The sequence below is a fragment of the Artibeus jamaicensis genome, unplaced genomic scaffold, assembly GCF_021234435.1.
Source record: "Artibeus jamaicensis isolate MK-2021 breed Jamaican fruit bat unplaced genomic scaffold, CSHL_Jam_final contig_585, whole genome shotgun sequence".
Classification (NCBI taxonomy): Eukaryota; Metazoa; Chordata; class Mammalia; order Chiroptera; family Phyllostomidae; genus Artibeus; species Artibeus jamaicensis.
This window is the reverse complement of record NW_026521894.1, coordinates 12,305,236-12,315,844: the sequence shown is the minus strand read 5'-3', so window position 1 is coordinate 12,315,844 and position 10,609 is coordinate 12,305,236. Positions and strand designations below refer to the sequence as shown.

General features: G+C 37.1%; 1 protein-coding gene across 2 annotated transcripts in view; it reads right to left on the bottom strand.

Annotated features, from left to right (window-relative positions):
- Window positions 1-842: 842 nt before the first annotated feature.
- Window positions 843-10,609, bottom strand: part of PDGFD (platelet derived growth factor D) — a 244,052-nt gene continuing 234,285 nt past the window's right edge. For both annotated transcript variants that reach the window (XM_037141664.2, XM_037141665.2), the window contains exon 7: window positions 843-2,963. In XM_037141664.2, coding sequence (XP_036997559.2) covers window positions 2,838-2,963 — 126 coding nt within the window. In that variant the 3' untranslated portion in view covers window positions 843-2,837. The remainder of the gene's footprint in view (window positions 2,964-10,609) is intronic.

Sequence of the window (10,609 nt, the reverse complement as noted above, 5' to 3'; positions counted from 1 at the left end):
TAAACCTTTCCCACTCTCTTACTAACCTTTCCCATACTCTTATAAACACTTCATATGCTCTTAAACACTTTCTAAACTCTTAAACCTACGTAATTTTAGCAACATAAAATCTATATGGGTACTCACCAGTGAGGTATACAGTCATCCCTCACTACATCACAGTTCACTTATTGCAGCTTTTAAAAAAATATGATAGAGTGAAGCCTCAATAAGTGAACCTCAATATAGTAAGGAAAACCTATGTACAAATTTTGTGCCCTTTCAACATTCTAAAACCACACTGTCAGAAATTGGACATTGTCACTCCAAACAAGTGCATGTGTTTGTAAAAGTAAGTTTGTAACATTATGAACATTATGCACCTTTTAAAGCTGCCGTGGAGTACTAAATACTGGAGTGCTTTTGTTCAAAAGCAATATTTATTTTTCACGAAGATAAGAGGCATATCACATTTGCTGTGAGGGAAAAAGCTGCATGTTACCAATATGACAAAAACAAAAATTCTACTTTTGAAAGTGCTTTGCCCTGTAAGAACATATTGAATGGAAGGCATTATTTCAGGTGGATTTATTAGGGTTTGTTCTGAAATGTAACTTGTACAGTGAGTTTTTTATTCTTTTGAAGGCAATGAAAGAGGTTTATTGAATACATGTTGGAAGTGTGATAGGTAACAGATAACCAAGGGAGAGGTCTTAATAAAATACTGAGGAAAGAAAAAAAGTGAGTGAATATGCCTGCTTACATTTCATTCAGCTAATAAATAAAAAGTACAGATAGGATTTTAACTGAAAACCATCCTGGTTATCGCAACATGAACGGTTTATTGAAAATTGGGTAGAACACTTTCATTTTTCATGACACAACGTAAGCTGAACAAGTTAGTGTGATGTAACACATTTTGATTTTTGTACAGGAATCCAATACTTTCAAGGAAGCTTGCAAATGGCTGTGAAGGGGCAGAGTGGTGCCTGGTTATTACAATGTCTGTCTCAGCTACTTCTGATGGTACACGGACATTTTGGACAACTGACCAACCTATTTAATTTTATCACTCACCTCCCTGAGGTAAAAACCCTGGATACTTTTAGGGATTTTTTGAAGGCATATCTTCAATAAGCATTGGCCTTTCATCTCAAAAAAACTGAGTAGAAATGAGCTAAGTGTAGTTGAGAATTTGGTTCTGAGAGCACCATGCTTAAAAATCCAAGTGGCCACTCACCTGACACCGGGACAGAACAAGCTCCTGCCACATGCCCCTCATTCAAACTGGATTTAGTCAGTAGGGCCCTGGACTCACAGAAGAAATTGGCTTTCCTTTTTTCTTTCAAGGTAGGAAGAAAAATGCAGTCCTCTCTGAGCACCCTGGAGCTATCTTGATTTCAATGTTGCTCTCTTAAGAGTCTTGTCTTGGAGAATGATGAATCACTTCCTACTCCTGGAGTTGGTCTCCTTTAAAGCAGACAGACAGTAAGGAGCCAGAGAGGAAAAATTATTCTAAATACCAATAATAGCCATCAACGCAAAAACAGTTTTGCAGAGGTAGAGCAGGGCCAAACTTGTGCACTCACAATTTGCAATGTGTCTTCTTAGAACAAGCTCCACAGATTTGGAAAAGAACTAGAGACCCCAGATCTGATATCACTTAGTTCAAAAACAGGGAATCAGAAATGGTGAGTGACTTCATGTTTAGGGATTTACATAAAAAATTTTGAGTTGTTTTAATACACAAAACCTTTCAGGCTATAAATAATCCATGATGGCGTTGTAATTCCATGTCTGTATATCAAAGAGACAGGAACACAAAAGGAAATACACAAAATTGATTAGCACAGTTTTGAGAGTTTGAATCCATTATTAACTATGGATACTAACAAATTTTCCATCCAATTTCCAGTTAGGTTAATACCTCAATGCTTAATTTTTTGACTTTTAACTGCCCAAATATTTCAATGAACAGTGTTCTGAAAGGCTGGTGCAGAATCTCCCTGCCATTCTCCAAAGAAGTTACTTCCGTGGGTGGATTTTTGGGAACAATGAAAATTTCTGCTACAGCTTATAAACTGTCTTCTGTAGGATTATAATAATAAATCTTTTGAGAAAAAAAATTGAGACTAGAGTTATATGAATTTGAATGCTTCAGTAAGATGCATAAAAATAAGATCAAATTATTTAATTTCTAAAGCATCTATATTTTTATGGCATGCTTTTGAAGACCAGTAATTATTGTCTATATAGGTAAACATGTAGTGTATCTCATGGAAAAAATGGTTTGGTTTGTGCTTTCTCCCCAGAAACTGTATTTTTCCTTTTTTCAGAATTAAGGTGTATATATAAAAAGCTCATTTATTGGTTTTTAATATATAAGGTGATTATATTAAAAACAAAATCCAAAATTGTTTTGTGATTCAAGATTTAAAAATAAATTAACCTTCCAAATATCTCAAAGATGTGTTTCGTGTATTTAATATGTCTCTTGTTTTTTCAAAATATTTTAAGGATCTAAATGACTCAAACTTATTGTAAGCTCTGGTGTCCTGGTTATATATTCTGATAAACCATTTGATCTATTTACTGAGAGACATGGATATATCCTCATATTCCATGGGATAGTTTAATAACTATTATTAAATGCAATCCTATATTCTGGGTTATAGCGGTTGATGATATACCTTTCTACTTGCCAGAGCACTAACAAAGCTATGGTGAAACTCAGCGACCATTTGTATTTATTGCTTTGCAGTCTAATAGTAAGTTCGGTTGCTGGTGGGAAAAGGATCTCTTACCACACCCTCCTTAAACTAAAAGGTCTTTCATGCCTAATGTATGCGCACATTCATTTATCGAGGTGGTCTGGAACTGCAGATACAATCACACAGCTCATGGTGATCCAACTGGATGTCAACGAGAGCCATGTAATTCGATCTGCCCCTCTTCCTGAAATGGCCCGGCTCAAACTTTAACACCTAGGAGAAGAAACATATTTCCTGTTAGGAAGCCATTACAGTACAACTCAATAGATACCACTTATTCTCTTTTTGACAACCGATTCTTAACCCTTTGAGAATCCCGTTTAGAATTCACACATACAAATATTTTTACAATCATCAACTCCTTGAAGTGGAGGGGTCAACTAATCATAGAGTAATACCTCCTGCATGACCTACCAAGATGACCTAAGGTGTCCTAGCAGGTATTATTGATAGCTTCTTAAAAGCCTGCCGTGTCCTAGGTGCTGCAAATACTGTCATAACAATTCTTCTGCCAAAGCATATGTTATGGATAAATAACAATACTGAGCATATTATCATTTCTGTACACAGCACAATGAATAAAGTCATGAACATAATATGCTGGTATGACTAAATTCTTTAACTGCTATAAAACATTTTGCCCTTATGAAGGTCATTAGCATCTAGTCACAAATAAATGAAAATGTATATATATATATATATGTATGTATATATATATATGTAATACCTTTTATAATTCAAAATAGATCTGGTTGCACTAAAGTCTTTGCACATTAACATTTGTTTATCAACACAGCATGTCTTAAATTAATAAAATGAATCCTCAATTTTTTAAGTTAGTAAGTTTAAACATAATGTTTTTTTTAACTTAGTAAGTTTAAATAGAAGCTGTCTCTTCTTTCCTAGTATGGCCTTCACCTGAAGTCAAGCATTAGTCATCACATGCTTGCAAAATTATACATGTATTCTTACATATACTATATGGGTAGTTAAACTGTTTCTCTTCTTTATGTTCTTAGCCTTCACTTTTGATTTTGTTCTATTTTCCTCCTAGACTCTAAACTATGTCATAGCACACCATACAATTATGTGTTATTTTGCAATTTTCAAAAAATTTGCACAGATTTACTACTTCTTTTGCCCTTAAAAAAACCTCACCATTTTATAGATTAGAGAACTGAGACTTTAAAGAGAGCTAAGAGTCCTCTGGGGACTTGGACCCGGGAATGGAGCTTTTTTATCTAGGCTCCTAGAACACTGACCCAGTGCCTCTATAATGCCTATGATTTCCTTCTGTGACTCTCAGGTGAGTGTGAACCCAAGGGTGAGCTAGAGAGGAGACCAGATATACTTTGCTGATAAGCTTTTGTCCTATCTGAAAGTTAGATGCAGTGAAAACTTGCTTTCACATCTGCATGATTTTTCATGGAATTCTCACGATTGTTTACAATGGATTATATTTCCAGCAGTTTTCTTACCCACACATTAACTGTTGCAAGTCACAAAGAAACCTAAACCATCTACTAGGAAAAATTGAGCCAGAGTCTTCAGAACTCATGTATCATAGTGTATACCCTTTACTTTAGCATTTAGCCAAGCTGTTCCATTGTAGTTCCAGTGGGGAGAATAAATCACTGGCTTCATTCAAAGTTCAGTCAAGCCAGGGAGCCTGGACCCTGCTAACAGAGAGTGGAGCAGGGATACCTATTTGTAGCAGAGTTTCAAAGGATTATTTATGAGGACAAAACCTGGACAGAAAGGAGGCCCCTAAAAGAGTGTATGAGGGAGGCAAAAACACTCAAAACTATTTGATACTGATATTGCTAGTCCAAATGCCAGTTTTTTATTGATGTTTAATTGCAGTTGTCCCACTATTTCCCCCTGTTCTCCCCTGTCCCACACTACCCCAATCCCACAGTAAGTCCCCAACCCCTTGTCCATGTCTATGAGTTCTCTATTCATGTTCCTTGATTTGTCCCTTCCCCTTCTTTCCCCTATATCCCCCTCCCCCTCCCCTCTGGTCACTGTCATTTCTTTATTTCCATGTCTCTGGCTCTATTTTGGTCATTTTGTTTTACTGATTATGTTCCACTTACAGGTGAGATCATATGATATTTGGCTTTCACCACGTGACTTATTTCACTTAGCATAATGCTCTCCAGTTCCGTCAATGCTGTTGGGAAGGGCAGGAGTTCCTTTTATCTTTCTGCTTCATGGTATTCCATTCTGTAAATGTAACACTGTTTTTTGGTCCACTCATTTACTGATGGGCTCTTAGGCTATTTCCAGCATTTGGCTATTGTAAATAAATCTGCTATGAACATAGGGATGCATAGGTTCTTTTGAATTGGAGTTTCAGGATTTTTAATGTATGATCCCAGCATTGGAATCACTGGATCAAAAGGCAGATCTATTTTTAGTTTTTTGAGGAAATTCCATACTGTTTTCCACAATGGCTATACCAGTCTACATTTTCACCAACAGTGTACTAGGGTTCCCCTTTCTCCACAACCTTGCCAACACTTGCGGTTTGTTGATTTGTTAATGATGGCCATTCTGACTGGTGTGAAATGGTATCTTGTTGGGGTTTTAATTTGCATCTCTCTGATGGCTAGTGATGTTGAGCATCTCTTCATGTGTCTCTGGGCCCTCTGTATGTCCTCCTTGGAGAAGTGTCTGTTCAGGTCCTTTGCCAATTTTTAAATTGGATTGTTTGTCTTACTGGTGAGTTCTTTATATATTTTGGAGATCAAACCCTTGTCTGAGGTACTATTGGCAAATATGTTCTTCCATACAGTTGGTTCCCTATTCATTTTGCTGATGTTTTCTTTTGCCATGCAGAAGCTTTTAAATTTGATGTAGTCCCATTTCTTTATTCTTTCCTTTATATCCCTTGCCCTAGGGTACATATTGGCAAAAATACTGCTATGTGGGGTACCTGAAATTTTCCTGCTTATATTCTCCTCTAAGACTTTTATGGTGTCACATCTTATATTTAAGTCTTTTATCCATATTGAGTTTATTTTGGTGCATGGTGTAAGTTGGTGGTCTAGTTTGGAAATTGAACCTGGATCCTGTGGTTCTCAGGCCCATGCTCAATCCAATGGGCTACACCAACCAGGCTCCTTCATCTTCTTAAAGCAGTCCCTTTAGCATGTCTTGCAATGCTGATTTAATGGAGGTATATTCTTTTAGCCTTCCTTTGTCAGTAAAATTCCTTATTTTCATCCTCCAGTTTAAATGGCAGCCTCGCTGGGTAGACAAATACCAGTTTTAAAAGCTAATTACCTTGTATCTCTTTCTCCTGCAATTCTGCACTTACCATATGTGTCACTCAGGTTCTCGTGATTTATTATGCATTCTCTCTATTGACTGTATTTTAAGAGCTTTGAAGGCAAGAATAGCAAAAATGATCAATAATATTATTGTCATACACTATTATAAGCAATTTTAAAAATATTAAATTACACGACTCCACTCTAAGAAGACACCCAACCCAATTAAAAAATGGGAAAAGGACTTGAACAAACACTTCTCCAAGGAGGACATACAGAACATTCAGAGACACATGAAGAGATGCTCAATATCGTTAGCTATCAGAGAGATGCAAATTAAAACCACAATGAGATACCACTTTACACCAGTCAGGATGGCTATCATAAACAAAGCAACAAACAACAAATGTTGGAGAGGTTGTGGGGAAAAGGGGTCCTTAGTTCACTGTTGGTGGGATTGTAGACTGGTACAACCATTATGGAAAACAGTATGGAATTTTCTCAGAAAAATAAAAATTGACCTGCCTTTTGACCCAGCAATTCCACTGCTAGGATTATACCCCAAGAATCCTAAAACATCAATTTCAAAGAACCTATGCACCACAATGTTCATAGCAGCACAATTTACAATAGCCAAGAGTTGGAAGCAACCTAGGTGCCCATCAGTAAATGAATGGATCCAAAAATTGTGGTACATATACACCATGGAATTTTATGCAGCAGAGAGAAAGAAGGAGCTACTACCTTTTGCAACAACATGGATGGAACTGGAAAGCATTATGCTGAGTGAAATAGGCCAGGCATTGAAGGACAAATACCATATGATCTCACCTTTGACAGGAAGCTAAAGAATAAAACAAACAAGCAAACAGAATAAAAACAAAGACGCTGAAATAGAGAACAAGTGGGCAGCGACCAGAGGGGAGAGGGAAGGGAACTTAAGGGGAAAAAGGGGGAGGGATTTTGAGGAACAAGTATGAAAGACACAGAGTTGAGGACTGGGGATGGGGGGGGAATGGGAGGGAGGGGGGAGACCGGGGGGGGGGGGGGGGAAGGGAAAAAAATGTACTTGAAAAGTAACTAAAATTAAAAAAAAAAAATAAATAAATAAATAAATAAATAAAATTTAAAAAAATAAAATAAAAAAAATTATTTTTCTTTACTTTTAAATATATTTTATTGATTATGCTATTAAATTTGTCTCTTTTTAAAAAAAATATTAAATTATTTGGAGTTCATTGCAACACTATTAGGTACTATTAAGCACTTTCCTCATTTTGTTCACAGATAAGAAGACAGAGAGAGAGAGATTAAGTTACTTGCTCAAAGCCATAGAGTTAGTAATTGCTAGAAACAGAATTTAACTCCCATGTAGACTAGCTCATCCTTACCTATGAAATTGAAACACTGTATAGCTAGGCAGTATGCTGACAACATAGTAGCTGCTAAAGAAACCTCCTAAGTGAAGGAGGTGGGAGATGCCCTCATTACAGAAGGGAGAGTATATGCATGATTCTTCCTTTTTACCTCCTCTCTGCATCTCCTCTGTTCACCTCCAACAAACACAGGGGACAAAACAAACAAACCAGGAAATGAAGCTGAGGCCAAACAAGTGGGCCATGTTTTGGACCACTTTTAATCCTTTCATATTTTTGAAATAAACTTTAAAGTAATGATAGTAGAATTATATTGATATGGGCCCTTCACCACTTCCATGTTCTCTCCTATTGAGTAACTATAGAAAATAATAGATGTTGCTTCTCTGTGAAAAAATAAGTAGTAAGAGCAAAGGTTGAAGAATGTATTGATTACCTTTTGGGGTAGTTAATACAGCCATGCCCACAGCAGATAAAAAATCCCTACTATGACCAAATATGCCATGTTTGCTCAGAATGCCTAAGAAGAGATTAGAGGTTGGAGTCCTACAGTTTTGTGAAGAATTTCCCCAATATGAATTAGCTGCTATTGTCCAAGACTGTCTGCATGTGAAACAAATTTGGGGGCTGGCAGATGGAAGGGAGAAAAGTGATTTCGAAGAAGATGAGCACACGATGAATGCTCTCTGTTTAAAGAGGCCATTATGAAAGCCTAATAAGTTGCAATGAGTGCCACCTATAAAATCAGTGCTCTATTTGCTTTCTAATTTGATGGCAAACAAAAGAGTGTGCTTTGGAATGACAGCAGAGCCTGGGCAGTTAACTCATCTGCTGATTGTTCAGGGATTTTCCCTGTGTTTTATATTGAGCAACATGAGCACAGCATATATGTGTCTTGCTGATAAGAAGAGAAAAATGAATGTGCAGACACTTTCCCAGACAAGACAGGAAAGCACTGTTTGAACAAAGTGAAAATTGGACTGCTTTATTGGTCGATCACAGCACTGATGTCCCAAATTTTCAGACCATATAATAGTCTTAAGTTCAGGCACACACACTGAAAGGAGGAAGAGAGCAAAGCTGATCTGCAGGATGGTGGAAAGTTAAAAGAAAAATGAAAACCCTTTATCTGAAGAAGCAAACTGACTAGTTACTTGGCCAACTTTAAAGGAAAGAAACCACTGAATTAATTACAGCCGCTGTTGGACACTTGCTAATAGAAACCATCACAAAATTATTTCCTATTTTTCTGAGCTATGATTCACAGTTTCAAGCACACACCAAAATAAAAATTCACTACAGAACAGCCAGCCATTTATTATCACCTATGGGTGAAAATAGAAACCTCCACTCCTCTTCACCATCTGGCAAACTACAGGAAACCGGGAAAGTTGACTTTTACTAAATGGAGAATGATGGAGCTAGTTGGTAGCTTTCATGCCACTACACAAAGTGAAGAGTGCTCATTTTAAAAACTACTGCACCGCAAAAGATATTTACTACAATGCCAATAAACACTGAATGAATCATCTCCATAAAGTTATACACTAATAAATATCACCAGGCAGACAAACTATCTGCTGGGTTGGGTTCTCATTTATTGGGAATGTGAAAAAAAAAGATTGTTAAGGCTGTGTAACAATCCTCAAATTAATGGTTCACACAGGAACACAAAGATATATTTCAAAACAAATGCAATGTGTGACAAACCTGAACCATTGAGAGTTTATTTAAGATTCTACCCAACTTCTAAAGCAGGTACTGCTCAATACACATACAGTTTCTTATCTTAAGAAAATAGGACTTCTGGCCAAGATGGAGGCATAGGTAGAAATACTGTGCCTCCTCACACAACCAAAATTAAGGACAACAAAGATTTAGAAACAAAAATACAACCAGAACAGACAGAAAATTGATTGAACTGTATGGAAGTTTGACAACCATTCAACCAGACCACAAATAATAAACCATTTAACAAATAATAAAGGAGAACTTCCCCAATCTGGCAAAGGAAATAGACTTCCAGGAAGTCCAGGAAGTGCAGAGGGTCCCAAAGAAGGTGGACCCAAGGAGGAACACACCAAGGCACATCATAATTATATTAGCCAAGATTAAAATGGAGAGAATTCTAGAAACAGCAAGAGATAAGAGGATAGTCACCTACAAAGGAGTTCCCATCAGACTGTCAGAAGATTTCTCAAAAGAGACCTTGCAGGCAAGAAGGGGCTGGGGAGAAGTATTCCAAGTCATGAAATGCAAGGACCTACATCCAAGATTGCTCTATCCAGCAAAGTTTTCATTTAGAATGGAAGGACAGATAAAGTGCTTCTCAGATAAGGTCAAGTTAAAGGAGTTCATTATCACCAAGCCCTTATTATATGAAATGTTAAAGGGACTTATCCAAGAAAAAGAAAATTAAAAAGACGAACAGTGAAAGGATAGCAAACTCACAGTTATTAACAACCACATGAAAAGTAAAAAGCAAACTAAGCAAACAACTAGAACAGGACCAGAACCACAGAAATGGAGATCACATGGAGGGTTAGCAACAGGGGAGTGGGAGGAGGAGAAGGGGGGAGAAGGTACAGAAAATAAGTAGTATAGACAGAAAGGGGAGAAAATAAACGGGGGGAGGGCAAGAGTAGTGTGGGAAATGTAGAACTTATGATACATGAACATGAACTGAAGGGGGAAAATGTGGGTGGGAGGGGGTGTGCAGGGTGGAGGGGAATGAAAGGGGAAGGGGACAACTATAATGGCATAATTAATAAAATATATTATAAAAAATAGAAGTAAAAATAAAAAAGCACGTCATATTTTGGCTTCCATTTTGACTTCCTTATGCTTTAGACTATATGAAAAATGTGCACAGAGTGAAGATTTTTAAGGGCTGGTGTTCAATTTTTCTAAAATCCAAGTGACTATCAGCAGAAATACTTTGAGAAGGGATAACATTATTTTCTACCCGACTAACTGCCCGGCTCGTGAGCTGTAGTTGCAGCAGAGGCTGAGCCCTGCTGATGATAGAAGAACTGATACCACGTCATAAGACATAGCATTTGACTAAAAAAATACACAAATGATGAAAAGTTCAGTGACGTTTGGCTGACAAATTAAGTTTGAAGGTGATTGAAGACTGGGTTTATAGTGAGGATCTCTAAAACACTCATGAATTTTGAAAATGCAATCTTGACATCATCTGTGGATA